The 24,841-nt window shown below is 47.9% G+C and overlaps 1 protein-coding gene across 1 annotated transcript; it reads left to right on the top strand.

Moving 5' to 3' along the window:
• Positions 1 to 2,569: 2,569 nt before the first annotated feature.
• UBE2Z (ubiquitin conjugating enzyme E2 Z) lies at positions 2,570 to 24,461 on the top strand. The gene is made up of 7 exons (XM_034941508.3): positions 2,570 to 4,216; positions 6,211 to 6,283; positions 8,239 to 8,426; positions 11,455 to 11,566; positions 16,477 to 16,589; positions 18,194 to 18,284; positions 22,371 to 24,461. Exons 1-7 carry the CDS (start codon positions 3,558 to 3,560, stop codon positions 22,539 to 22,541), a joined length of 1,407 nt encoding a protein of 468 aa, XP_034797399.2. The 5' UTR covers positions 2,570 to 3,557; the 3' UTR covers positions 22,542 to 24,461.
• The last annotated feature ends 380 nt before the right edge of the window (positions 24,462 to 24,841 follow it).

Here is a 24,841-nt window from a genome sequence, read left to right as displayed (position 1 = left end):
ATTATGCTGATAAAACACTATACCAACAAAACGCAATATCTGCATAAAATACTACATTGATTCATTTCATTTCATGTTGCGCCTAAGCTGTGCCATGCCCTGTGCTGGATTCACATATAATACATTGTCTAGAGCCCCAAGGGTGTACACGTTGTGTGCGTATGTGTGTTAAGAGGGGATGGGGATGGCTTATACCTGTAATCCCAGCACTTGGGAGGCTGAGTGGGGTGGATCACTTGAGATTAGGAGTTCGAGACCAGCATGGCCAACAGGGCGAAACCCAGTCTCTATTAAAAATACAAAAATCAGCTGGGCATGGTGGCCCACACTTTACAAAAACTTCTGGAAATGTCATAGTTAATCCTCAGGGAAACTTTGAGAGGTAGGAATTACTGAAAATACAAAATTAGCCGGACGTGGTGTAGTCCCAACTACTCAGGAGGCTGAGGCACAAGAATTCCTTGAAACTGGGAGGCAGGGTTGCAGTGAGCTGAGATCAGGCCACCGCACTCCAGTCTGGGTGACAGAGCAAGACTCCCTCTCACAGAAAAAAAAAAAAAAGGAGGGGGGGTGGAGGCAACAGGTACCAAGGGACCATAATTAGTACAAGGTAAAATATAAGTGTGGGAGTGTCACGTAGTGGTTAGCACTTGTTCTCAGAAGTCAGATTTGGTTTACAGTCCCAATTATGCGACTTGCTCTCAGCATCACCCCATGTAATTCACTGAACCTCTGTAAGCCTGTTTTTCCATCTATCAGACCAGATTAATAATAGTACCTACGGCCAGGCGCGGTGGCTTACGCCTGTAATCCCAGCACTTTGGGAGGCCAAGGTGGATGGATCATAAGGTCAGGAGTTCAAGACCATCCTGGCTAACACAGTGAAACCCCATCTCTACAAAAAATATAAAAAATTAGCCAGGCGTGGTGGTGGGCGCCTGTAGTCCCAGCTACTTGGGAGGCTAGGGCAGGAGAATGGTGTAAACCTTGGAGGCGGAGCTTGCAGTGAGCCGAGATCGCGCCACTGCACTCCAGCCTGGGCGACAGAGCAAGACTCCAAACCAAAAAAAAAAATAAAAATAAATAATAGTACCTACTACTTCACTGGGTGTTGAAAGGAATAAAGCCAAAGTATACAAAATGCCTGCCACATATTAAACACTCAATAAATGTCTGCTAAAAAAATAATTTTTTAGGCCAAGCACGGTGGCTCACGCCTGTAATCCCGAGCACTTTAGGAGGCCAAGGCGGAAGGACTGCTTGAGCCCAGAAGTTCGAGACCAACCTGGGCAACATGGTGAAACCTCGCCTCTACAGAAAAATACAAAAATTAGCCGGGCATCATGGCACGTGCCTGTAATCCCAGCTACTTGGAGGGCTGAGGCAGAGGTTGCAGTGAGTTGTGATCCCATCACTGCATTCCAGCCTGGGTGACAGAGCAAGACCCTGTCTCAAAACAAATCAATCTTTAGCTCTCCATAAATGTTGGTCATTATCCTTCAGGTCTGCATTCCATTACTGTAAATTCATAAAACTCTAAAAGGCAGGAAGGGTGGGGTGGGTGGATGACTTCTGTAATCCCAGCACTTTGGGAGACCGAGAAGGGCGGATGACTTGATCCAACTCCAAAAGGAGTTGGAGACCTTCCTGGCCAACATGGTGAAACCTCGCCTCTACTAAAAAAATACAAAAAACTAGCCAGGCGTAGAGGCGCCTCTACTAAAAAAATACAAAAAATTAGCCAGGCATAGAGGCATGCTTGTAATCTCAGCTACTGGGGAGGCTGAGGCAGGAGAATTGTTTGAACCCAGGAGGCGGAGATTGCAGTGAGCCACGATTGCGCCATTGCACTCCAGCCTGCGTGACAAGAGCGAGATTCCCTCTTTAAAAAAAAAACAAAAAACAAAAAAACTCTAAAGCCAGACTCTTTTTTTTGAGACGGAGTCTCACTCTTTCACCCAGGATGGAGTGCAGTGGCTCCGTCTCGGCTCACTGCAACTTCTCCTTCCCGGGTTCAAGTGATTCTTCTGTCTCAGCCTCCTGAGTAGTTGGGACTACAGGCGCCTGTCAACACACCCGGCTAATTTTTGTATTTTTAGTAGAGACGGGGTTTCACCATATTGGTCAAGCTGGTCTCGAACTCCTTACCTCAGGTGATCCACCCACCTCGGCCTCCCAAATTGTTCGGATTACAGACGTGAGCCACCGTGCCCGGCCCAGACTTCTTTTTTAAAAAACCAAACTTGGTGGCAAAACATCCAAAGTGAGGCTATTCATTTTACTTGGTACGAATGTTCATACACTTTGATGCAGAAATGTCAATAGGTTTGGTTACCCGGCGCTGCCCCACTCCTTGCTTGGTGTGTCATTCCAAAGTCTGAAATACATCTGGCCCCACTGGTTTCCAGTTAATATTGATCCTATATTTTTGCTAGGGAAAAAAGTTTTTGTTTTTGTTTTGAGACAGAGTCTTGCTCTGTCGCCCAGGCTGGAGTGCAGTGGCACGATCTCCGCTCACTGCAAGCTCTGCCTCCCGGGTTCACGCCATTCTCCTGCCTCAGCCTTCCGAGTAGCTGGGGACTACAGGCGCCCGCCACCACGCCCGGCTAATTTTTTGTATTTTTAGTAGAGACGGGGTTTCACCGTGTTAGCCAGGATGGTCTTGATCTCCTGACCTAGTGATCCGCCCGCCTCAGCCTCCCAAAGTGCTGGGATTACAGGCATGAGCCACCGCGCCCGGCAAGGAAAAAAAGTTTTTTAGGAAGGCTCCTGTCATTCTTAGTCCATAGGATTTTTTTTTTTTTTTTTTTTTTTTTTGAGACGGAGTCTGGCTCTGTCGCCCAGGCTGGAGTGCAGTGGCGTGATCTCAACTCACTGCAACCTCCGCCTCCCGGGTTCAAGTGATCCTCCTGCCTAAGCCTCCTGAGTAGCTGGGACTACAGGTGCACGCCACCACGCCCGGCTAATTTTTGCATTTTTAATAGAGGCGGGGTTTCACCATGTTAGGCTGGTCTCGAACTCCTGACCTCGTGATTCGCCCACCTCGGCCTCCCAAAGTGCTGGGATTACAGGCGTGAGCCACCGAGCCTGGCAGATTATTTTTCACTTTAAACATTTTAGGAAAGACCCAAAGAACACTCACAGTCCCTCGATTCCTGTATATTCCAAGATTTGTGGGAAGAAAAAGTACTAAGCTTGGAGTCAGGAGGCCTGATTTTTCTTCCCTTCACCAAGCTTCTCTAGTTCTGTTTCATTATCCCCACGGCAACAACTAGCAACAGTGACTGGCATTTAGTAGGCCCTTCATAAATATATGTTGAATAAACTCTAAAAGAGGTAGCTTTTCATTCCAAGTTGAGTTCTCTCTTGGTCCTGTTGCAGGCAAGGGCAATGGTACCCTGCCCTAGGTGCACAAGTGTGCAGGAGGGATCAATCGCAGAGCCTTTCCGAGAGAAGGGGCCCAAAGCGAGTCAACTTCTCTACTGAGCTTCCCATGAGGATGCTGGATCCCCAATCCTAACCATGGAGACGTCTGAGGGTCGCCGCCGTTAACGGGAATGATATGGCCCTTCCTCCCCCACTCCCCCCTCTCTTCTCCCCTTTCAACACTTGAATTGGGCTCTCCGCTCCTTCCGCACAGCGCAGGACCCACACGAGCCCAGAACCATCGCGGCCTGCTAGTTCCCACCCCTCCCGTCCTGGAGGACCGTAGGTGGACGCTCTTGCAGAGCGCCTCTCGCTGGTTGGGGCGGGGGTGGGCGGAGCCAGCACCGTCCGGGCTGTGGAAGCGGAGGGTGGGGACACTCTGGCCCGGTTCTCGGTGGTGCGGGAGCGGGCGGGAGCAGCGGCCGCTCTGGTCGGCGGACGTGCTGCCGAGTAGTCCCGGAAGCGAAGCAGCGATGGCGGAGAGTCCGACTGAGGAGGCGGCAACGGCGGGCGCCGGGGCGGCGGGCCCCGGGGCGAGCAGCGTTGCTGGTGTTGTTGGCGTTAGCGGCAGCGGCGGCGGGTTCGGGCCGCCTTTCCTGCCGGATGTGTGGGCGGCGGCGGCGGCAGCGGGCGGGGCCGGGGGCCCGGGGAGCGGCCTGGCTCCGCTGCCCGGGCTCCCGCCCTCAGCCGCTGCCCACGGGGCCGCGCTGCTTAGCCACTGGGACCCCACGCTCAGCTCCGACTGGGACGGCGAGCGCACCGCGCCGCAGTGTCTACTCCGGATCAAGCGGTGAGCCGGGGTTTTTCCTCCCCCAGCCCCGAGCTCCGGGGCTCGACCTTCCCCGCCCCCCACCCTCTCCCACTACAACTCACCCCCCACCCACTGCGCTGCCCTCGCGGCGGCCCACCTCCACGGCCCAAATCTTGCCAGCTCCGGGCGTCGGGATCCAACTCCCTTCTCCCCCCACCCTCAGACCCGCAAGCACCAACCCCCGCCTCGTGTGCCCAGATCCGACCCCGCCCCTCGACAACCTCCCGTGAGCCCTCCGTCTCCATTCCGGCCACCCTCCCCCACACCTCCCACCTCCGGGTGGAAACCTGACCCTTTCGCGCTTCAGTAACGCCCCCTCCCGCCTTCGGCGCCGCCCCTATTTCCCCTTCCCCACCCCAACCTTGCTAGATGCTGCCCGCAGGCCCCACCCATCGGTCCCCTCTCTTCTCCTCTGGAGCCCCGTTCCTAACACAGACGAACTCAGCTTCCTTTGCCTTGCGTCTGACTCGAGCCAGCCTTTCTTTTTATCCTCCGTTTTTCTCAGATTCCCTCCACACAGTCTTTTCCCCAGGTCTAGATCGCTTCCCTCGCCCCAATCTTTCCTTGAACCCCTTTTCCAGTGTCCCAAAGCTGTCCACACTTACGCCTCTTCCAGAAACACAGGCTACCTCCCCCCACTTCCCCAGTGCCACTCTGGATTGTAATATCCCACTCAGGAGCTTCTTTCTTGTAATTTCCCTCCCCCCCACCCCCCACCCTCCCCGGGTCGTCTGTTTTACTTTTATGAAGCAAATATACTCATCAAATATAGGAACAAAGGCCTAAGTCCTTTCTGTGCTTATTTCTTGGGTGACTGATCTTAGATCCTATCATTTAGTAGATGATGTTTTCCAGAAGCACATAGAATAGTACCTATCGCATAAGAAAAGGGCAGTGCTCTTTAGCTGCTATTAATCCTGAAACCTGTTTGACTTCTCCCCATGCCCCCATCACAAGCATCTTCGTTTAGTTCTTATTCCCCATGTTCCACGTCCTTTCAGATGTCTCTGTGTCTACTTTTCAAGGTTGTAATAAAAATTAATACAATGTGTGTAAAGTACCTGGCACAGTGCCTGACACAGGAGGTCAACTGTGGAGGGATTGCCACCTCTAACTGAAACTCAGCACTCAACTCTTTTCCTCCTTCAGCCATTTCAGTCATCCAATTCTGACATACCTTTGAGTTTGGCCAATGCTTTCCTCTGCTCTGTCGCCTATTTGCCATTTTTATGTCCCTACCCACCCTAGCAAGTCCCTAGACTTTTTGCCACCTAGAATGTTCTTTAGCCCCTTGCTCTCAACTGATCCATTCCAGTTGGTGAGATATGAGTCAGAAATCTTATCTCCTATGGAAGTCCACATGTCATCTTCCAGATGGGAGATTCTTAGCAATTTCTGAGGGTCCCTCCCCAGCCTGAAGAGATCTCTACCCTGAGACACCCCTGGGCAAGAAGACCACCGTGATAGTCTTACTCCCTGCTGGCTGGCTTGCTTCATACAATCCCCTTACCAATAAAGGTCCACTGTATAGTTTATAGAATTAGTTTTTTAGTGGAGTTGATGATGCCTTTCCAGTTACTAAAAAATCTTCATTTAGCATTCAGTCGTAGTACCTGGGAATCATGGAGGTGGGGAGTGAATGAATTGCCATGTGGGAGGAAGTGAGAGTAAGTGGAAAGTGGCTTTTCCAGGCTGACATTTGATGCCATTGGGATCTCTGATTTTTTTTTCCCCTCTCCCTCCCCTCCCCCTGAGGAAACAATGCCCTTTTGATAATAATTTGCTCTCTGCCTGCCTGACAAGTACTCAGCTGAGATTTCTCAGCCAACAAGACAGTACAAACACTTGCGGTACCAAGCACCACTTTCTCAAACCCTGGCCTCATTGAGGTAATAACAACTGTCCTGCTCAAGGGATTCCCCCTTTCCCCCCCTTCCTCACTCCTTCCCCCACCTCCTCTTGGTGTTATACAGGGATATCATGTCCATTTATAAGGAGCCTCCTCCAGGAATGTTCGTTGTACCTGATACTGTTGACATGACTAAGGTATGTAACTTGATGGGGGTTGGGGGGTTTTGGGAAATGGGGGCCATAAGGTTGCAAAAGCCTAAAAGAGATTATTCAGCTCACCTCTCTGATTACACAGATGAAGAAATCAAGACCCCAGGAGAGTAAGTAGCTTGTCCAAGGTCACATAGTGAGGTGGAGCAGCGCTTTGAAGAGGTGTCTGTTATTAGTGTACCCCATAGGTACTGATTGGCTTGGAAAATCCCAGTTCATGTCTGTTGTCGCAGCTTGACTATTTATAGGGCATTCTTTCACTCTCAAAAGTGCTCCTGTTTGGATAATAAATTATATGGTCACCCTATCCATTGTACTACCCACCTCTTCCCCCATCCCGTTACTCTTGACATTAACTATGCTATGGTACTATAAATCAGATGTAGGGAAGGTTGGGAATAGGGCAAGCTTGACTGAAGTGTTTGTGGTTAAAGGACTTTGCTCAGGATCCTGTCCTTACTGGTTGCGTTTAAGTATCCCTTCCACCCCAAAGACTATACCTCTCTTGTCCTCTGCTCAGAGAGAAAGCTTAATACATAATGTCACATTTCTCTGGCATAGATACCTAGGTTTCTCTGTCACTGAATGCTCTACCCACAGAAGTGCAGTTGCACTTAAACGGATGTTAGAAAGAAATCATATTTCCTAAACCTAATGCTGTTTAAGTGAAACACATAGTTTTCTTACAGTAAATTTCTTACAGTAAAAATTCAGATTTTGTATTGTTGGTGTATCTTTTTTTGTTGTTTTGAATAGATTTCCCTTCATATTTATTTATTTTTTTATGTAGTTAGAAATGTTTTTCCTAGGACATCTTGTCCTCAGTCAAGTACCAGTGTTAATGGCCTAGTACCTGGGGTCCCAGAGTTGATGCCATGTTGAGACCAGTTGAGTTTACTATTCCAAATGACTGAGAGCCAGAATATGACGTAGGGTCTTGCCAGGAGGGCAAGGTGGGAACTATAGACTTAGGCATTGGATTGCCACGTCCTTTTCCTTTTGCTGTTCAAATGCCTAGCAGCCTAAATGTCTAGGAGCCTTTGTGGAAGAAGAAATATAACTGAGTCAGTTCAGGTTTTCCTCCCTTCAGGGAGGGAAATCCTGTTGAAGAATTATGGCTTGAGGGGGAAGAGAATTTAGTGTCATTTTCAGGGTGGCTGATTTTTTTTTTTTTTTTTTTAAACAGTATTGGGGAAAGTTCTGGGACTGATCTAATGGCTCTGAGTGGACCCTGAGTCTTCCCCATTTTCAGTCATGATGTGCTGCCTGAGCCACATCCTCCACAATAGGTTTGATCCTCTGCAGAGGAAGCAAGCAGATGTCCTAGGCATCCATCACACCCCCTAACCCTGCTCTGTTACTGGCACTGGGCTGTGGCCTCCAATCTCTTTCCTCGTCTCCTTTCATCATACTTTCCCTTCGTGCCACATAAATGTAGGGTGGGGTTGCATCATATGCATGTTTGGCCTGGGCAAATCCAAACATATATTCAGTCAAAATCTGTGTCGATTTCTCAAAATTAAAAACGCTAGGGTTATATTTTATAGATAAGCATATTATATTTTTCCACAGTGGTGTTTTATCCATTATATGTAACACTGATCAGGGAGGTCTGCACACACACACACACAAAAAAATGCTTTAAGAGAGTTTTAGGGGATACTCGAGTGATTTTGACTAGATTCAGTTTTCGCCTTGGGCTCTAACTTTAGAAGTAACCCCTGAGTAAGATGTCATTCCACTGTAATGAGATTTCTTAAAATTCCAAACCTACGTATTAGTATGAGTGAATACAGGATGTTCCTTCTGCATGGTGAGGATATAGAACGTGTACCAGATTGTGGGCTCTGCTTCTGGTGTGGGTAGTAGGTGGAGGGTAGCCAGGAGGGCTTGGGGTGGGTCGTCACCTCACAATTTTGAGATGGGGTTTTATTTTGCAGATTCATGCATTGATCACAGGCCCATTTGACACTCCTTATGAAGGGGGTTTCTTCCTGTTCGTGTTTCGGTGTCCGCCCGACTATCCCATCCACCCACCTCGGGTCAAACTGATGACAACGGGCAATAACACAGTGAGGTTTAACCCCAACTTCTACCGCAATGGGAAAGTCTGCTTGAGTATTCTAGGGTAAGAGGAGACTTTTAAGTAGCCAAGTCGGTTGTTAGCAGATAATTACTCTAGGTCAGCCTTTATCAACCGGAGTCCCTCATCTGAACTACAGAACACAGAAAATGATTGAGTGACTCTTCTCAAATCTCCTCAGGATGGTATGTGACTAGTATCATTCTAGATGCAGAGGGGAGAAGTTAATTTATTACAGTGGAAACCTTTGAGAAGTGGTTCTCTTAAGAGTGTGGCCCTGAGCATCTGGGAACTTGTAGCCAAGCACTTTCTGGGGCCCTATCTTAGACCTACAAAAGAAACTCTGGGGTTGGGGCCAAAAATCTAGTTTTTTTGGTTGTTGTTTTTTGTTTGTTTTGAGACGGAGTCTTGCTCTGTCGCCAGGCTGGAGTGCAGTGGCACGATCTTGGCTCACTGCAACCTCTGCCTCCCAGATTCAAGCGATTGTCCTGCCTCAGTCTCCCAAGTAGCTGGGGCTACAGGCGTGCACCACCACACCTAGCTAATTTTTGTATCTTTAGTAGAGACGGAGTTTCACCATGTTGGCCAGGATGGTCTCGATCTCTTGACCTCATCATCCACTCACCTTGGCCTCCCAAAGTGCTGGGATTACAGGCATGAGCCACCGTGCCCGGCCCAGAAATCTGTTTTTTACAAGCTCTCCAGATGATTGTGGTGCATACTGCAGTTTCAGAACCACTCTCTTGGGGGTGTTAAGGGCTTATTTTCTCTCCTGAACAGGTTGAGAAAGGCTGTAGGTCTGTGCCATTCAAGATTTGGGGTGTCTTAATTTGAGTCTTGCAATAAGTTGCTTTGAAGGCAGTGGCGGCGGTGGTGGTGGTGATGATTATGGTTTCATTTTTGTTTTGTTTTGTTGGTAGAGGCAGGTGTCTCACTGTGCTGCCCAGGCTGGTCTTGAATTCTTGTCCTCAAGCAGTCGTCCTCTTGTGGCTCCCAAAGCACTGGGGTTACAGGCATGAGCCTCCATGCCTGACCTGATTATAATATTTTAATAATGACAAATGTCTGAGATTGGAAATCACATTAGATATGAAATGAGTTTCTAGTGCATCTTCTTTCTGGATGCTTCTGAGGTTTTGCTTCATAGAGTTCCCATTTTAGTTGCCTTTGGGGGCTGAAAACTCAATGTGGACGTCTTCTAGCATATTTTGGATTGGTGTTTTTATAGTGGTCTGAACTTCTCTGGGACAGAGAACACGTGCAGGTTGAAGTTGAGAAAGTACCCCCAAACTGATTATTCTGTTTTCCTGCTATCCAACATGTTTCCAGGTTTGTGTGAGGGAAGGGCAGCATTTGAAATAAACTTAGAGACATGATTCATTTTTCTAGAACTTGCTCAGACCCAGGGATATGTTCTGCTGTGATTTTGGCAGTGAAGAAGTCCTTTAAAGGAGGTTGTCCTTAAAGAAGTACTTCATCTCGTTAGGGTACTTAATTAATTGTCTTTGCTGGTAGGCTAAAACCCATGATGATAAAGAAATTTAGTCGTTGCTTCTGTATGAAATTTGTTCGCGAAAGCGTGTCTCAAAGTAGGCTCTCCCTCATTGGGTCAATATAAAACTCTTTTGAGATACCAGCCACAGGACAGTGGGGTAAAAGTAGTAGAAGTGTGTTAGGTAGAAAAGGAGAAGCTGCCCTGAAATTGAGAATTTGCCATAAAGAATCACAGAGTAGAAAATTTCAGCCGGGTGCGGTGGCTCACACCTGTAATCCCAGCACTTTGGGAGGCCGAGGCGGGTGGATCACCTGAGGTCAGGAGTTCGAGACCAGCCTAGCCTGACGAAACCCCGTCTCTACTAAAAATACAAAAATTAGCCAGGCATGGTGGCGCATGCCTCTCTAGTCCCAGCTACTCGGGAGGCTGAGGCACGAGAATTGCTTGAACCTGGGAGGCAGAGGTTGCAGTGATCCAAGATCACGCCACTGCACTCCAGCCTGGGTGACAGAGGGAGACTTCGTCTCAAAAAAGAAAGAAAAGAAAATTCTTAGGTGTTCCTAGTTGACTGTATTAGCTTTATCAGCCATGTTTTTTTTCCCTCTTTACCTAGAAAACAATGTTGGGCTGACTTACTGACAAAAGAAATTTAACGAGAGTTGCCTCTGTTGTAAAGCTTCAGAGAGCAGTAGGTCTAGAGTTCCTGGGGGAGCAAAGCTGAAAAGAGAGAGGCACTTAAGAGCGGTCCCCAGTGAAGTTACTATTAGGCATTACTGACTTGGGCTTTCCTCAAGTACAGCAGGGAAACAGAAGCGGGCAGTCAACTTGAACAAGCCAGTCCTGGCTTAGGTTGTGTTCGGCTTCCAGCTCCGGTGCCATCTCTTCAATTAATTGAGCTAAAAATAAATGTCATTAACATCCAAGCTGTCCCCTCCCCCTAATACTTGGTTGGGTTTATGAAAGAGAGGAGCAATTTTGGTATTTGACGTTTTCCATATATTATTTTCAGACCTTCCACTGTCTGGAAGCACCCCTTATTCTCTTCCTGTTCTTTGGCAGAGTTGTGTAGTCTTAAGAGAATTTGACACTCCTTGGGGGTTTGATACAGAACTGGATCCCCAATAGCCCCACCACATGGCCTCTAACCAGATGGCTTCAGTCACCTGTGTCCCTTTATGCTCAACTTCTCTCTCCCCTCACTAACTCCATCACCACCCATAAACGAGCTCTTTGAGATCCACGGAGATTAACATTTAGACAACTTTGGAGCTAATTGCTTACCTAATTTCTTTTGTTTTGATTGTCGTAACTGTTTCTAGTACAAAGAAAATCCCTTCAAAGTTACATAGCTTGCTATTACCTGTTCTTTTGCCCCCCCTTGATTTGAGGATTAGGCAATTGACTGATTTCTGGTGAAATCAGAACATGAGCATGAGACAGAGGCTGGGAAATTCCAGAGTATTAATAGTGAAAGAGAAACTTATGGTGAGTCACTTATGGTGGTGTTGCCGGGCCCCAGGGTACTTGTTCCCTATTCTTTCTCTGCCTCACCCTCCATTCCTTCTGATGTGTTTACAGTACGTGGACTGGACCTGCCTGGAGCCCAGCCCAGAGCATCTCCTCAGTGCTCATCTCTATCCAGTCCCTGATGACTGAGAACCCCTATCACAATGAGCCTGGCTTTGAACAGGTAAGGCCAGATGGGCCTGGCTCTGGGGTGTAGACTATTGTTTTTGTTTGTTTGGTTGGTTGGTTTTTTTTTTTTTTTTTTTTTTTTTGGAGACAGAGTCTTGCTCTGTCACCTGTCACCTAGGCTGGAGTGCGGTGGTGCAATCTCAGCTCACTGCAACCTCCGCCTCCGGGGTTCAAGCCATTCTGTCTCAGCCTCCCAAGTAGCTGGGACTACAGGCGTGTACCACCATGCCTGGCTAATTTTTATATTTTTAGTAGAGATGGGGTTTCACCATATTGGCCAGGCTGGTCTCCAGCTCCTGACCTGGTGATCCGCCTGCCTCGGCCTCCCAGAGTGCTGGGATTACAGGCGTGAGCCACCGCGCCCAGCCAGAATAGTGTTTTAAGAGATCTGCTTGGGAGGTTTGGTTTTGTTTTGTTTTGTTTTGGACCTAGCACAGCCCCATGTACTACATTTGTTGGTATAGGGAAAAAAAAGGGAATTGACACGTGTTTTTTAGTAATGAAATTTTTTGCCGACCACTGTGGCTCACACCTGTAATCCCAGCACTTTGGGAGGCTGAGGCAGGCAGGTGGATCACCTGAGGTCAGGAGTTTGAGACCAGCCTGGCCAACCTGGTAAAACCCCATCTCTACTAAAAATACAAGAAATTAGCTGGGCGTGATCACTTGAACCCTGGAGGCAGAGGTTGCAGTGAGCTGAGATCACGCCATTACACTCCAGCCTGGGTAAAGAGCGAAACTCCGTCCCCCCACCCCCCAAAAAATAATAATGGCCGGGCGCGGTGGCTCACACCTGTAATCCCAGCACGTTGGGAGGCCGAGGCGGGCAGATCACAAGGTCAGAAGTTTGAGATCATCCTGGCTAACACAGTGAAACTCAGTCTGTACTAAAAATACAAAAAATTAGCTGGGTGTGGTGGCAGGCGCCTGTAGTCCCAGCTACTCAGAGGCTGAGACAGGAGAATGGCGTGAACCCGGGTGGTGGAGCTTACAGTGAGCCAAGATTGGGCCATTGCATTCCAGCCTGAGCGACAGAGCGAGACACCATCTTAAAAAAATAATAATAATAATGAATTTTTTTATTTGTGAGAGTTACAATAAGTATGTGACTTGGATTCCTTTATAGCATGGAAGTCAATGGACTCATTTGGAAATTAATTCTGACCTGCTTTGGGGGTTGTGGCATCCAGTGGGTTCTATGCGCCTGTATTCTCAGCATCCCCTAAAGTTGCTCTGTAGGGACTACTACCCAGCCAGCTGTTCTTCTGGGGTTATGAAGGACTGTTACCTGCAGAATCAAAGGAGCTAGTCATTAGGAGTCCCGGGCAAGACTTTTTGAGTTAACAGTGCTAACGAGAAGGTGGAGAAAACTCACATTTTTCCAAGAGCATGCTCTGTGCTGGACACTACCAAGTTTTTATATATAATTTCTTGTTTAACCTTCATACTATGTGAGGTTAAATATTGTTATTCCCATTTTCAAGTGAAATAATGTTGCTTCAGAGAGGTTAATTAACTTTCACAAAGACACACAGATCAGGATAGGGCCCCAGACTTACATTGGAGCCCAACTTCTCCCACTCTTCCGATGTGCCTTCCTGAATTACTCATGAGCACGGGAAAAAGTTCCAGTGATAGTCCCAAAAGAAAATGATTCCGGATAGGTGATTAGAACAGCTTAATTAATTAATTTATTTTTTGAGACAGAGTTTCACTGTTGTTACCCAGGCTGGAGTGTAATGGCACAATCTCGGCTCACAGCAACTTCTGCCTCCCAGGTTCAAGTGATTCTTCTGCCTCAGCCTTCCGAGTAGCTGGGATTACAGGCACGCACCACCACACCTGGCTAATTTTTTGTATTTTTAGTAGAGAAGGGGTTTCACCATCTTGGCCAGGCTGGTTTCGAATTTCTGACCTCAGGTGATCCACTCACCTTGGCTTCTGAAAGTGCTGGGATTACAGGCGTGAGCAACCATGCCTGGCCAGCTTAATTTATTTTTAAACTACTACATATGACACCAACTTTGATTATTCCTCTATAGACCTGAACAAAGGATAATAAAATACCTTTCAAAAATGAAAAATAAAAAATTTTTTTGATACAGAGTCTCACTCCATCGCTCAGGCTGGAGTGCAGTGGTGTGATCTCGGCTCACTGCAGCCTCCACCTCCCAGGGTCAAGCAATTCTCCTGCCTCAGCCTCCTGAGTAGCTGGGACTACAGGCGCACACCACCACGCCTGGCTAATTTTTGTATTTTTAGTAGAGGTGGCGTTTCACCATGTTGGCCAGGCTGGTCTCGAACTCCTGACCTTAGGTGATCAGCCTGCCTCGGCCTCACAAAGTGGTAGGATCACAGGTGTGAGCCACAGAGTCTGGCCTCAAAAGTTAACAAAAATTATTTCCTAACCCATCCTTTCTCCAAACATTCATTTCAGGAGGAGAGTCTAATTGAAATAGACCTCATTAGCAGGAGCTGATTTTTAGGTCTTGTCTTTTTTTTTTTTTTGGAGGCAGACTGTCACTCTGTCACCCAGGCTGGAGTGCAGTGGTGTGATCTCAGCTCACTGCAACCTCTGCCTCCCAGGTTCAAGCGATTCTAGTACCTCAGCCTCCCAAGTAGCTGGGATTACAGGCACACACCATGACGCCTGGCTAATTTTTGTATTTGTAGTAGAGATGGGGTTTCGCCATGTTGGCCAGGCTTGTCTTGAACATCTGCCCTCAAGCAGTCTGCCCACGTCAGCCTCCCAAAGTGCTGGGATTACAGGTGTGAGCCACCATGCCCAGCCTTGTGCTTTTTATTTTTTACTTCTATAATGACTCGCAGTTGTTTTTATTTTATTTATTTATTTTTTATTTATTTATTTACAGGCACACACCACCACGCCCAGCTGATTTTTGTATTTTTAGTAGAGACGGGGTTTCACTGTTTTGGCCAGGCTGGTCTCCAACTCCTGACCTCATGATCCACCTGCCTCGGCCTCCCAAAGTGTTGGGATTACAGGTGTGAGCTACCGCGCCTGGCCCATCGGCTACTTTTATCAGAGGCCAGGGCTCTAATTGACTGGGGTTGGTGGTAAGAGGAGAAGAGCACAGGAAAAATTAAAGGAGTGGAGGCCATACTCCCCTTCTATTCACACCATAGTGAGACCCTGTTTATATTGGCTTTCTAGACCAAAGTTGAAGTTTATCTTTCGAAGCTTCTGATAGATTTATTTCTAATTGTACTATTTCTTTGAGACAAAGTCTTGCTTTGTCACCCAGGCTGGAGTACAGTGGCACAGTCATAGCTCACTGAAGCCTCGAACTCCTGGGCTCTAGCCATCCTCTCACCTCAGCCTTCTGAGTAGCTGGGACGACAGGTGCACACCACCAATGCCCAGCTAATTTTTGTATTTTTTGTAGAGATGGGATCTCACCATGTTGCCAATGCTGATCCTGAACTCCTGAACTCAAGCGATCCGCCTGCATCGGCTTCCCAAAGTGTCGGGAGTACAGGCATGAGCCATCGGGCCCAGCCCTACTTCTGATTTATAATAATTGGTTCAATGATGGTGGGACCCTAGAGACATATAACAGGTAAAGGGGTTAACCAGGAAGCATCCTTTACTTGTTGATGCCTGAAGGTTTTCTACACTGAGACTCTTCACTTCATTTATAACTTTTTGTCCCACCATCATTCTTTCTGTCTTTTTTTTTTTCTCCCCCTAAAGAGACAAGTGTTTCCCAGCCTGGGCAATGTAGTGAGACCTTGTCTCTACCGAAAAAATTAAAAAAAAAAAAAGCTGGGCATTGTGACATGTGCCTTGAGTCCCAGCTACTCGGGAAGCTGAGGAGAGGAGCATCGCTTGAGCCCAGGAATTCGAGGCAGCAGTAACCTCTGATCATGCCACCACTCTCCAGCCTGGATGACAAAGCAAGAGCCTGCCTCTTAAAAATTTTTTAAATAAAAGACAAGCGGGGTGCGGTGGCTCATGCCTGTAATCCCAGCGCTTTGGAAGGCTGAGGCAGGTGGATTACCTGAGGTCAGGCGTTCAGGACCAGCCTGGCCAACGTGGTGAAACTCTGTCTCTACTAAAAAATACAAAAACTAGCTGGGTGTGGTGACAGGCGCCTGTAATCCCAGCTACTTGGAAGGCTTGAGACAAGAGAATCGCTTGAACCCAGGAGGCGGAGGTTGCAGTGAGCTGAGATCGTGCCATTGCACTGCAGCCTGGGTGACGAGCAAAACTCAAAAAAACAAATAAATCATAAAAAATAAAAACTCGGGGCCCACCATGGTGACGAATGTCTTTAGTCCCAGCTACTCAGGAGGCTGAGGTGGGAGGATCGCTAGAGCCCAGGAGTTCGAGGATTGCTAGAGCCCAGGAAGTCAAGGCTGCAGTTAGCTGTGATGGTGCCGCTGCACTCCAGCCTGGGCAACAGCAAAGACCCTGTCTCCAAAAAGAAAAACTGAAAAAACAGGAACTTACTTTGTTGTCTAGGCTGAACCCAAACTCCTGGGCTCAAGTGATCCTCACACCTTGGCTTCCTGAGTAGCTGGGACTATTAGTTTATGCCACCAGGCTTAGCAACCCTACCATCATTCTTATGTTTGGTTATTTCCCACATAATCTTTACCTGATAGACCTTTCACTTCACATTCAGGAAAATATGATGGATCTAGTTTGCTGGTTATAGGCCAAATGACCTGTAACCTGTTGGTATATTTGGAGGGTGGTGGGGGTGAATGGTGTCAAAAATAAAGGTGTGGTTGCTCTTCATGGATCTGCCATACAGTGGGAAAGGTATCTTTTTAGGTTGTGTGACTGGCTGACATACCCCATACTAATCTTGAAGTCCCTTCCCATTGGTTTTCTTTTTGCTCAATTTTTGGGATACTCTGGCATCTGTTACATTATAGGAGAGACATCCAGGAGACAGCAAAAACTATAATGAATGTATCCGGCACGAGACCATCAGAGTTGCAGTCTGTGACATGATGGAAGGAAAGTGTCCCTGTCCTGAACCCCTACGGTATGTGTCAAGAGGGCTTGCTTGGTATTCCTTTCGGGCATTTGGGTAGTTGGCACCTTTGGGGCAGAGTACAGTGTAGGGTACCAGAGGGAGATAAGGAAAGATGTGGTTCCTGCTTTTAAAGAACAAGTGGCTGAGGGTTACCCAAGAGGAAGTTCAGAGAGCTACTCTGTTGGAGAATGCCATGCCTTTGGGAGAGGCAGTCCACACCCTCAGGGAGCTTCCAGTTTGATGAAGGCTTGGACGTACTTTTTTCCAGCCAAATGTGTAGAGTACTTCATAATAAGACTCATTTCTTAGTGCTGAAGTTATTTTTAAGTGCCAAAACTGGATGAGCAACGTCAGGGTTAAATAAATAAACTTCTAGGAGAATTTTGAGTAAGGTTTGGGATTAGGGATGGCTGATGAAAAACAATGGAGGTGGAGCAAGTCATGAGTTGAAGTTGGGATTCAAATGGTGAGTATTGACTTGGTGGTGGCTCACGCCTGTAATCCTAGTAGTTTGGGAGGCTGAGGCGGGAGGATCACTTGAGCCCAAGAGTTCGAGACCAGCCTGGGCAACATAGGGAGACCCCATCTCTACAGAAATTTTAAAATTAGCCAGGTGTGATGGCATGCTCCTGCAGTCACAGCCAGTCAGGAGGCTGAGGTGGGAGAATTGCTTGAGCCTAAGAGGTTGAGGCTGCAGTGAGCTGTGATGACACCACTGCACTCCAGCCTGGGTAACAGAGCAAGACCCTGCCTCAAAAAGAAAACTAATGGTGAATATTACAGTCACACTCATAATTCCCGATGTGTAGGGGAAGTCAACCACGGGCAGTTAGGTGTTCCTTTTTCCATTTTCCATTTAAAGATCGTTCTAGAGGCAGGGCGTGGTGGCTTACACCTGTAATCCCAGCACTTTGGGAGGCCAAGGAAGGCAGATCACCAGGTCAGGAGTTCAAGACCAGCCTGACCAACATGGTGAAACCACATCTTTACTAAAAATACAAAAATTACCCGGGTGTGGTGGCACGCACCTGTAATCCCAGCTACTCGGGAGGCTGAAGCATGAGAATCACTTGAACCCGGGAGGCGGAGGTTGCAGTGAGCCGAGATTGCGCCACTGCATTCCAGCCTGGGCAAAAGAGTGAGACTCAGTCTCAAAAAAATAAAAAATAAATAAAATGAAAAGATCTTTGTAGAAAACAGATCTGGACTTGGGAATGGTAGGTATTTAATTTGGCATTAAGGTTAGGTAAAGAGGCCAGGTGTGGTGGCTTGCGCCTGTAGTCCTAGCACTTTGGGAGGCCCACGCAGGCAGATCAGTTGAGGTCAGGAGTTCCTGACCAGCCTGGGCAACATGGTGAAACCCCGTCTCTACTAAAAACAAAAATTAGCCAGGCGTGGTGGCATATGCCTGTAATCCCAGCTTCTCAGGAGGCTGAGGCAGGAGAATTGCATGAATCCGGGAGGCAGAGGTCACAGTGAGCTGAGGTTGCACCACTGCACTCCACCATGGGCTACAGAGCAAGACTCCATCTGAAAAAAAAAAAAGGTTAGGTAAGGAAGGGGTGACCTGTACCCCTGGGTTTCTCACTTACACTTTTCTGCTTGTTTTCCAGAGGGGTGATGGAGAAGTCCTTTCTGGAGTATTATGACTTCTATGAGGTGGCCTGCAAAGATCGCCTGCACCTTCAAGGCCAAACTATGCAGGTAATAGAACCCCTGCTACTAATTGCAGAAGCCCTACAGCTGGCCATGTAAGAGCCCCCCCACAAGCGTGGCATCCACAGCTGTCATAGAATGACACAGCTAAGGCTGGGTTCAGTGGCTCATGCCTGTAATCCCAGCACTTTGGGAGGCCAAGGCGGGCGGATCACGAGGTCAGGAAATCGAGACCATCCTGGCTAACATGGTGAAACCCCGTCTCTACTAAAAGTACAAAAAATTAGCCGGGCATCGTGGCGTGTACCTGTAGTCCCATCTACTCAGGAGGCTGAGGCAGGAGAATCACTTGAACCCAGGAGGCAGAAGTTGCAGTGAGCCGAGAATGTGCCACTGCACTCCAGCCTGGGCAACAGACCGAGACTCTGTCTCAAAAAAAAAAAAAAAAAAAAATAGCCAGGCGCGGTGGCTCACGCCTGTAATCCCAGCACTTTGGGAGGCTGAGGTGGGCAGATCACCTGAGGTCGGGAGTGTGAGACCAGCCTGGCCGACATGATGAAACCCCGCCTCTACTAAAAACACAAAAAATTGGCTCAGCGTGGTAGCATGTGCCTGTAATCCCAGCTACTTGGGAGGCTGAGGCAGGAGAATCGCTTGAACCTGGGAGGCCGAGGTTGCAGTGAGCTGAGTGCACTCCAGTCTGGGCAACAAGAGCGAAACTCGGTCTCAAAAAAAAAAAGAATGTCACAGCTAAAAGCAACCTATATCATTTGAGGGACTGAGAGCCAGAGAGGAGACTGATTTTCATGAAGTCATAGGGAACTCTTTACTTTCCTTGGTCAGTAGCCTCTTTTTTTTTTTTTTTTTTAAGGCAGGTTCTCACTCTGTTACTCAGGCTGGAGTGCAGTAGCTGGGTCACAGCTCACTGCAACCCCAAACTCCCAGGCTCAAGCAGTCCTCCCACCTCAGCCTCCTAAGCTGGGACTTACAGGTATGCACCACCACAGCTAGTTTTTGTTTTGTTTTGTTTTGTTTTGTTTTTTGAGACAGTCTTGCTCTGTTGCTCAGGCTAGAGCAATCTCAGCTCACTGCAACTTCAGCCTCCCACGTAGTTGGGATTACAGGCATACGCCATCATGCCCAGCTAATTTTTTGTGTTTTTAGTAGAGACAGGGTTTCACCATGTTGGCCAGGCTAGTCTTGAACTCCTCACCTCAAGTGATCTACCTCCCTCGGCCTCCCAAAGTGCTGGGATTACAGGCCCTGTTTTGTTTTGTTTGGTTGTAGAGATAGGGTCCCACTCTATTGCCCAGGCAACTCCTGGGTTCAGGTGATCCTCCTCCTTTAGCCTCCAAACTGGGAGGCTGAGATTATTACAGGTGTGAGCCACTGCACCCAGCCCATAGTGTTTTCAAGCTAAGATGCGTTCAGCCCTCCCAGAATCTTAGGGATTATATGAATCCTCTATTCGAATTCTGTTCCCAGCCCTGAGGGGTGATCACAGAAACAGCAGCTTAGAGAAACAACATACCTATAGTGTCACATGTTGAAAGATTCCTATTCAAAGATGATAACCATTGTTCATTCTTTGCCTCTACTGGGAAAAGTGTGCTTTTGCTTCCCATAAGAACTCAAAATTTAGGCTTGTTTTAAGGAAGAAGGCTATCATTGACCAAATTGTAGATAGACAGCCAGGTGCGGTGGCTTATGCCTATAATCCCAGCACTTTGGGAGGCAGAGGTGGACAGATCTCTTGAGGCCAGGAGTCCAAGACCAGCCTGGCCAACATGGTGAAACCCCATCTCTACTAAAAATACAAAAATTAGCCAGGCTTGATGGCTCATGCCCGTAATCTCAGCTACTTGGGAAGCTGAGGGATGAGAAATGCTTGAACCTGGGAGGCAGAGGTTGCAGTAAACTGAGATTGCACTACTGCACTCCAGCCTGGGCAACAGAACAAGATTCTGTCTCAAAAAAAAAAAAAAAAGACCAACACAAATTATAGATAGACTAATGTAAACCACCTGGTTGGTAAGAGGATGAGAATTCTCCTGTCCTGGAGAATCAGTTCTTGTGTGTTTGGATCATCTTACTGGTGGTCTTGCTTAGAAATGGGATACTCGTGGGGCCTGGTGCAATGGCTCATGCCTGTAATCCCAGTACTTTGGTAGGCCGAGGCAGACAGATCACTTGAGGTCAGGAGTTTGAGACCAGCCTGGCCAACACAGTGAAATCCTGCCTCTACTAAAAATACAAAAATTAGCCAGATGTGGTGGTGCATGCCTGTAGTCCCAGCTACTTAGGAGGCTGAGGTACAAGAATTTTGCTTGACCGGGGAGGCGAAGGTTGCAGTGACCCGAGATCACATTGCACTCCAGCCTTGGCGATGGAGCCAGACTCCGCCTCAAAAAAAAAAAAAAAGAAAAAAAAAGAAATGGGTGACTTGGATAATTGACTAAGATTTCTTAAGGCTCTCTCCAGCTCTCGTACTATGTCTGTTCACCCACCCCAACACCAACAGCAGTAGGAGGAGATGACTTATGCCCTCCAGTGCTACTTATAAATGGTAGTTTTCCCTTCCTTCCTTCCTTCAAGGACTTTCCACCCACCTGTCTCATTTAAGCACAAAGGGCGGGGCTGGCTCAGGGCTAAGTTGTCTCCTAAACCCTTTTTGAGAGTGTATCAATGACATATGTCCTAGTTTGTTCCCCATCAGGAATTCTAATTGCTGGTATCCAACAGCATTAGCAATATCAGTGTGTAAAGGAAAAACAACTGGTGATGAGGGATGGGAAGGAGTACAGCATCTGGGCAGGAGGAGAATTAGAGGAGCTGGAGCCACGGATGAAAGAAACAAGATTTGCAGAATTGACAGCTCCATAGTAGTAAATGTGGAGCTCAGTCTTGAGGGAGTTAACTCTCATGAACGAGAAGTGCAGGCTGTAGTCCCAGTGACAGTGACTAGCATCCACTGCCATCCCACTCAGGATGAGGGTAATGTGTGGGCAGAAGTATGGAAAGAGTTTCTGTGAGAGAAGCAAACACTGTGAGAGGGAAAGTTGTGTACCTTTTGGGGGCTGTTGCACTGCTTTGCTGCCTGAGTCCCTATATAGTATTTTAAACTCTTTTTTATACCATCCACTCAACTAGTTGTTTTTGAGACTTTGGGGACAATTAAACCTTTCTGTACAACGTTTAGGGATCTTTGATCTAGAACGAGAAGGACTAAGATCGAGGCTGGGTGGCCCTGGAGCAATGCCCAGAAACCTGGATGGGAATGGAGTGACGAGTCCCTGGGGAGGAGTACAGGTGCTTATCTGAAAGTCAGAACTCTTGAATTCTAGACCTGCTTCTGACCTTAGAAAAGCAGATTACCATTTTTGAGTACAGAGAATAAAGGGCAACTTTTACCTTCTGTGGTTTTTATGAGGTTAATTAAAAACATAGGCATACTTAACAATTATAATTCTGGTCTTGAATTTCTCATCCCTATCTATCTCACCCTTACTGTCCCTTCTTCCGGATATTGGTTTGCTTTTGAGGAATACCAATACATTTTCACTCTAGCCCAAGCTACACCTATTTGGGGCGGTTAAGAGTGTCTTTTTTTTTTTTTTTTTTTTTTTTGAGACCGAGTTTTACTCTTGTTGCCCAGGCTGGAGTGTAATGGCGCGATCTCAATCTCAGCTGACTGCAACCTCCGCCTCACTGCAACCTCCGCCTCCCGGGTTCAAGTGATTCTCCTGCCTCAGCCTCCCGAGTAGCTGGGATTACAGGCATGCGCCACGACGCCCGGCTAATTTTGCATTTTTAGTAGAGACAGGGTTTCACCATGTTGGTCAGGCTGGTCTCAAACTCCCAACCTCAGGTGATCCGCCCGCCTCGGCCGCCCAAAGTGCTGGGATTACAGGCGTGAGCCACCGCACCTGGCCCAGGTGTCATATTTTTAAGCAAAGGTTATTTTGCCTGCTGTTTGGGACTGCCTGTGCTGTTAGGGACTGCCTGTGCTGTTAGGCCTTCCTGCTCCCATGGCTCAGAAGTTAAGCTTTCATTTCACATGGGCCTGAAGCTGCTTTCTCTAGGATCAGCCACCCAGACTTGAATCTTCCATCCCCTTGTCTCCTTTCCCCACAGGACCCTTTTGGAGAGAAGCGGGGCCACTTTGACTACCAGTCCCTCTTGATGCGCCTGGGACTGATACGTCAGAAAGTGCTGGAGAGGCTCCATAATGAGAATGCAGAAATGGACTCTGATAGCAGCTCATCTGGGACAGAGACAGACCTTCATGGGAGCCTGAGGGTTTAGACCCTGCTCCCATCTCCCCTTTCCCCCACTCAAGAGTCCCAGCAGAATCCCTTCCCCCCACCCCAGGGATGGAGAGGCACTGTGTATCTCCCTCCAGACTCGAAGTCATCCTGCAAGATGGCAAGAACCAAGCAAGCTCGGATCCCAGGGTGTGGGAGTGGGGGCCTGTTCCCGGTCTGACCTCCTTGGCACTGGAGCATCTGGGGCTTCGTTCATCCATTCATCCCATATCAGGGGCCAAGGTACCTTTACAGGAGCACCTAGAGCGAAGGCCTTTGGCAAAAACAAAACAACCAACACACCTCTCCACAGGGCCAGCTCCTTAGGGATAAGTGGAAGACGGAAATTGCAATTCCAAGAGGGAGTGTGCCCAAATGATTTATGGGGATACCTGGAAGGGAGCTTGGGGTGGGGGCTGTCTGTGACACTTAAGCAGTCTGGGTGGTTGTCTATTTGTCTGTCTTCAGTCTTGAAGCAGGGCTTCCCAATGCCCTTTTCCTCCCTGCCTTCCTTCCCCCATTATTTCCCACAGGCCAGCATAATTTTGTTTTTCCTAATTTATAGTCACTGTTCTAGACAGACCAAAGAGAAGGAACAGTGGTGGAGTCTAGGCTGCTGATCAGTAAGCTTTACCTAGCACCTGAGCACCTTTCTCCCCTCCCCCCTTTCCTCACCCTTTTCTAGATGTAAGACAGAAGGTAAATGTGACTGGGACTTAATCAAGGTCTTGGTAAAGCCTGCATGGCACCGTAAGAAGCTGAAAATACTGTTTGTTCCCGCAATCACTGATTTGAAAAGTTCCCAACACAGGCAGCTGCTGTGTATATGGGATTAGAGCCACTACATAGAATAGTCTCTTACAGATTTTCATAAATACTAGTCACAATAAGGGTATTTCTCTTGGGGGTGGAGTAAGGGGGAGACTGATGCTAGTCCTTGTTGTATTTTGTTGGGCTGTCCTTGTGTATTTTCACCCCAGCCTGTAGTCCTCCTCACTTCAACCCCAGGGATTTGTGGGGAGCAAGGGTAGCCAATGGCAGAGGGGGTTGGGGCTGGGACTCTGGAGGCTCCTCCCCTTCTTTCTCTTCCTTCTGCCTCCCCCGTGCCCCCAGCTGCTCTTGTCACTGGCTCTGATGGGTATTTGCCTGGCTATGTTGCTTCTCTATCTGTATTTAGCTGCAGTGATCCTTTAGCTGGTTGGCTCAGAAAAAAAAATGTGCTTTAGGTGCCCTGTAATCCTGGGCATCAAGGGAATCCATCCTTCCCCTTTTTGATATGTTCTCCCCGTACTTCCAGATTTATTGTTATGGCTCCCAGTGGGTATTGGCGATTCTTGTGATGCAGGGCCTCAGTCAGTGTCCAGCCATGCATAAGGGAGAGGATAGTGTGTACCTCCCCTGCCCTCTGCTATGAAGGTCTCTGCCTTGTGGATCATGGGACTCCCCTTGGAGGATCTGTGCAAAGGGGGGCTGGGCACAAAGGAGAATGTCCTATTTGGGAGGGCAGGAAGCAAAGGAACTGGACAGGGATTGGTGGGCTTGGGGAACGGAAGTTTATCTTGGATACCCTTGAAGAGGCTGGGTCTCTTCACATGAAGATCGAAAAGGGACCCTGCTTCCAATTTCCCTCTTCCATTCCTCGAGCTACTCCAGGGCTTGGAAGAATGCTCTTGGTCTGTGGGTCCAGTGTTGTCTGTCATCCATTTAAATGTTCCCACTTTCAAGTGACAATCCTCTCCTTGGCCCTGCCATAGGGCAGAGCATGTCTGGCATAGCAGCCTGACTTTTATGCCCTAATCTTGAGTTGAGGAAATATATGCACAGGAGTCAAAGAGATGTCTTTATATCTGACTGTATATAAATGAAGTTTTTTTGTTTTTTTGTTTTCCTTTTTGGTGCAATAAAGTTTGTTTTGGCAGAAGCAGGAAGTGCCTGTGGGTGTGGGAGGGCTTGTGTAAAGGAGGAATGGGATCATCTTGTCAACCACACCTCACCTAGGCCTGGAACTGTTAGGGAGAAGGAAAGTGCCATGAATTGTCTGGAAACCGAAGACTTGCATAACATGGTGGAAGGGCAGGGCTGGGTGGGGAGAGCAGGACAAGTTTTCTCATTGGAAATGGGGTCCATGCTCTGGCAGTCAGTGACATCTTAGTTTGAGTGGTTTCCAAAGACAGACCTATTCCAGAGCTTGGAGTGAGCATGTCCTACAAGGATAGGCAGAGGAAGAGATGGGCCCAGGCTATATCCTGCTAAAGGAAGGGTCTCAGTATGGAAAAACCATTGAGTTTTCAGATTTCCAGT

This window comes from Pan paniscus, chromosome 19 (genome assembly GCF_029289425.2).
Source record: "Pan paniscus chromosome 19, NHGRI_mPanPan1-v2.0_pri, whole genome shotgun sequence".
Classification (NCBI taxonomy): domain Eukaryota; kingdom Metazoa; phylum Chordata; class Mammalia; order Primates; family Hominidae; genus Pan; species Pan paniscus.
Note: the sequence above shows the minus strand (reverse complement) of the source record. Positions and strands in the feature narration are given on the sequence as shown.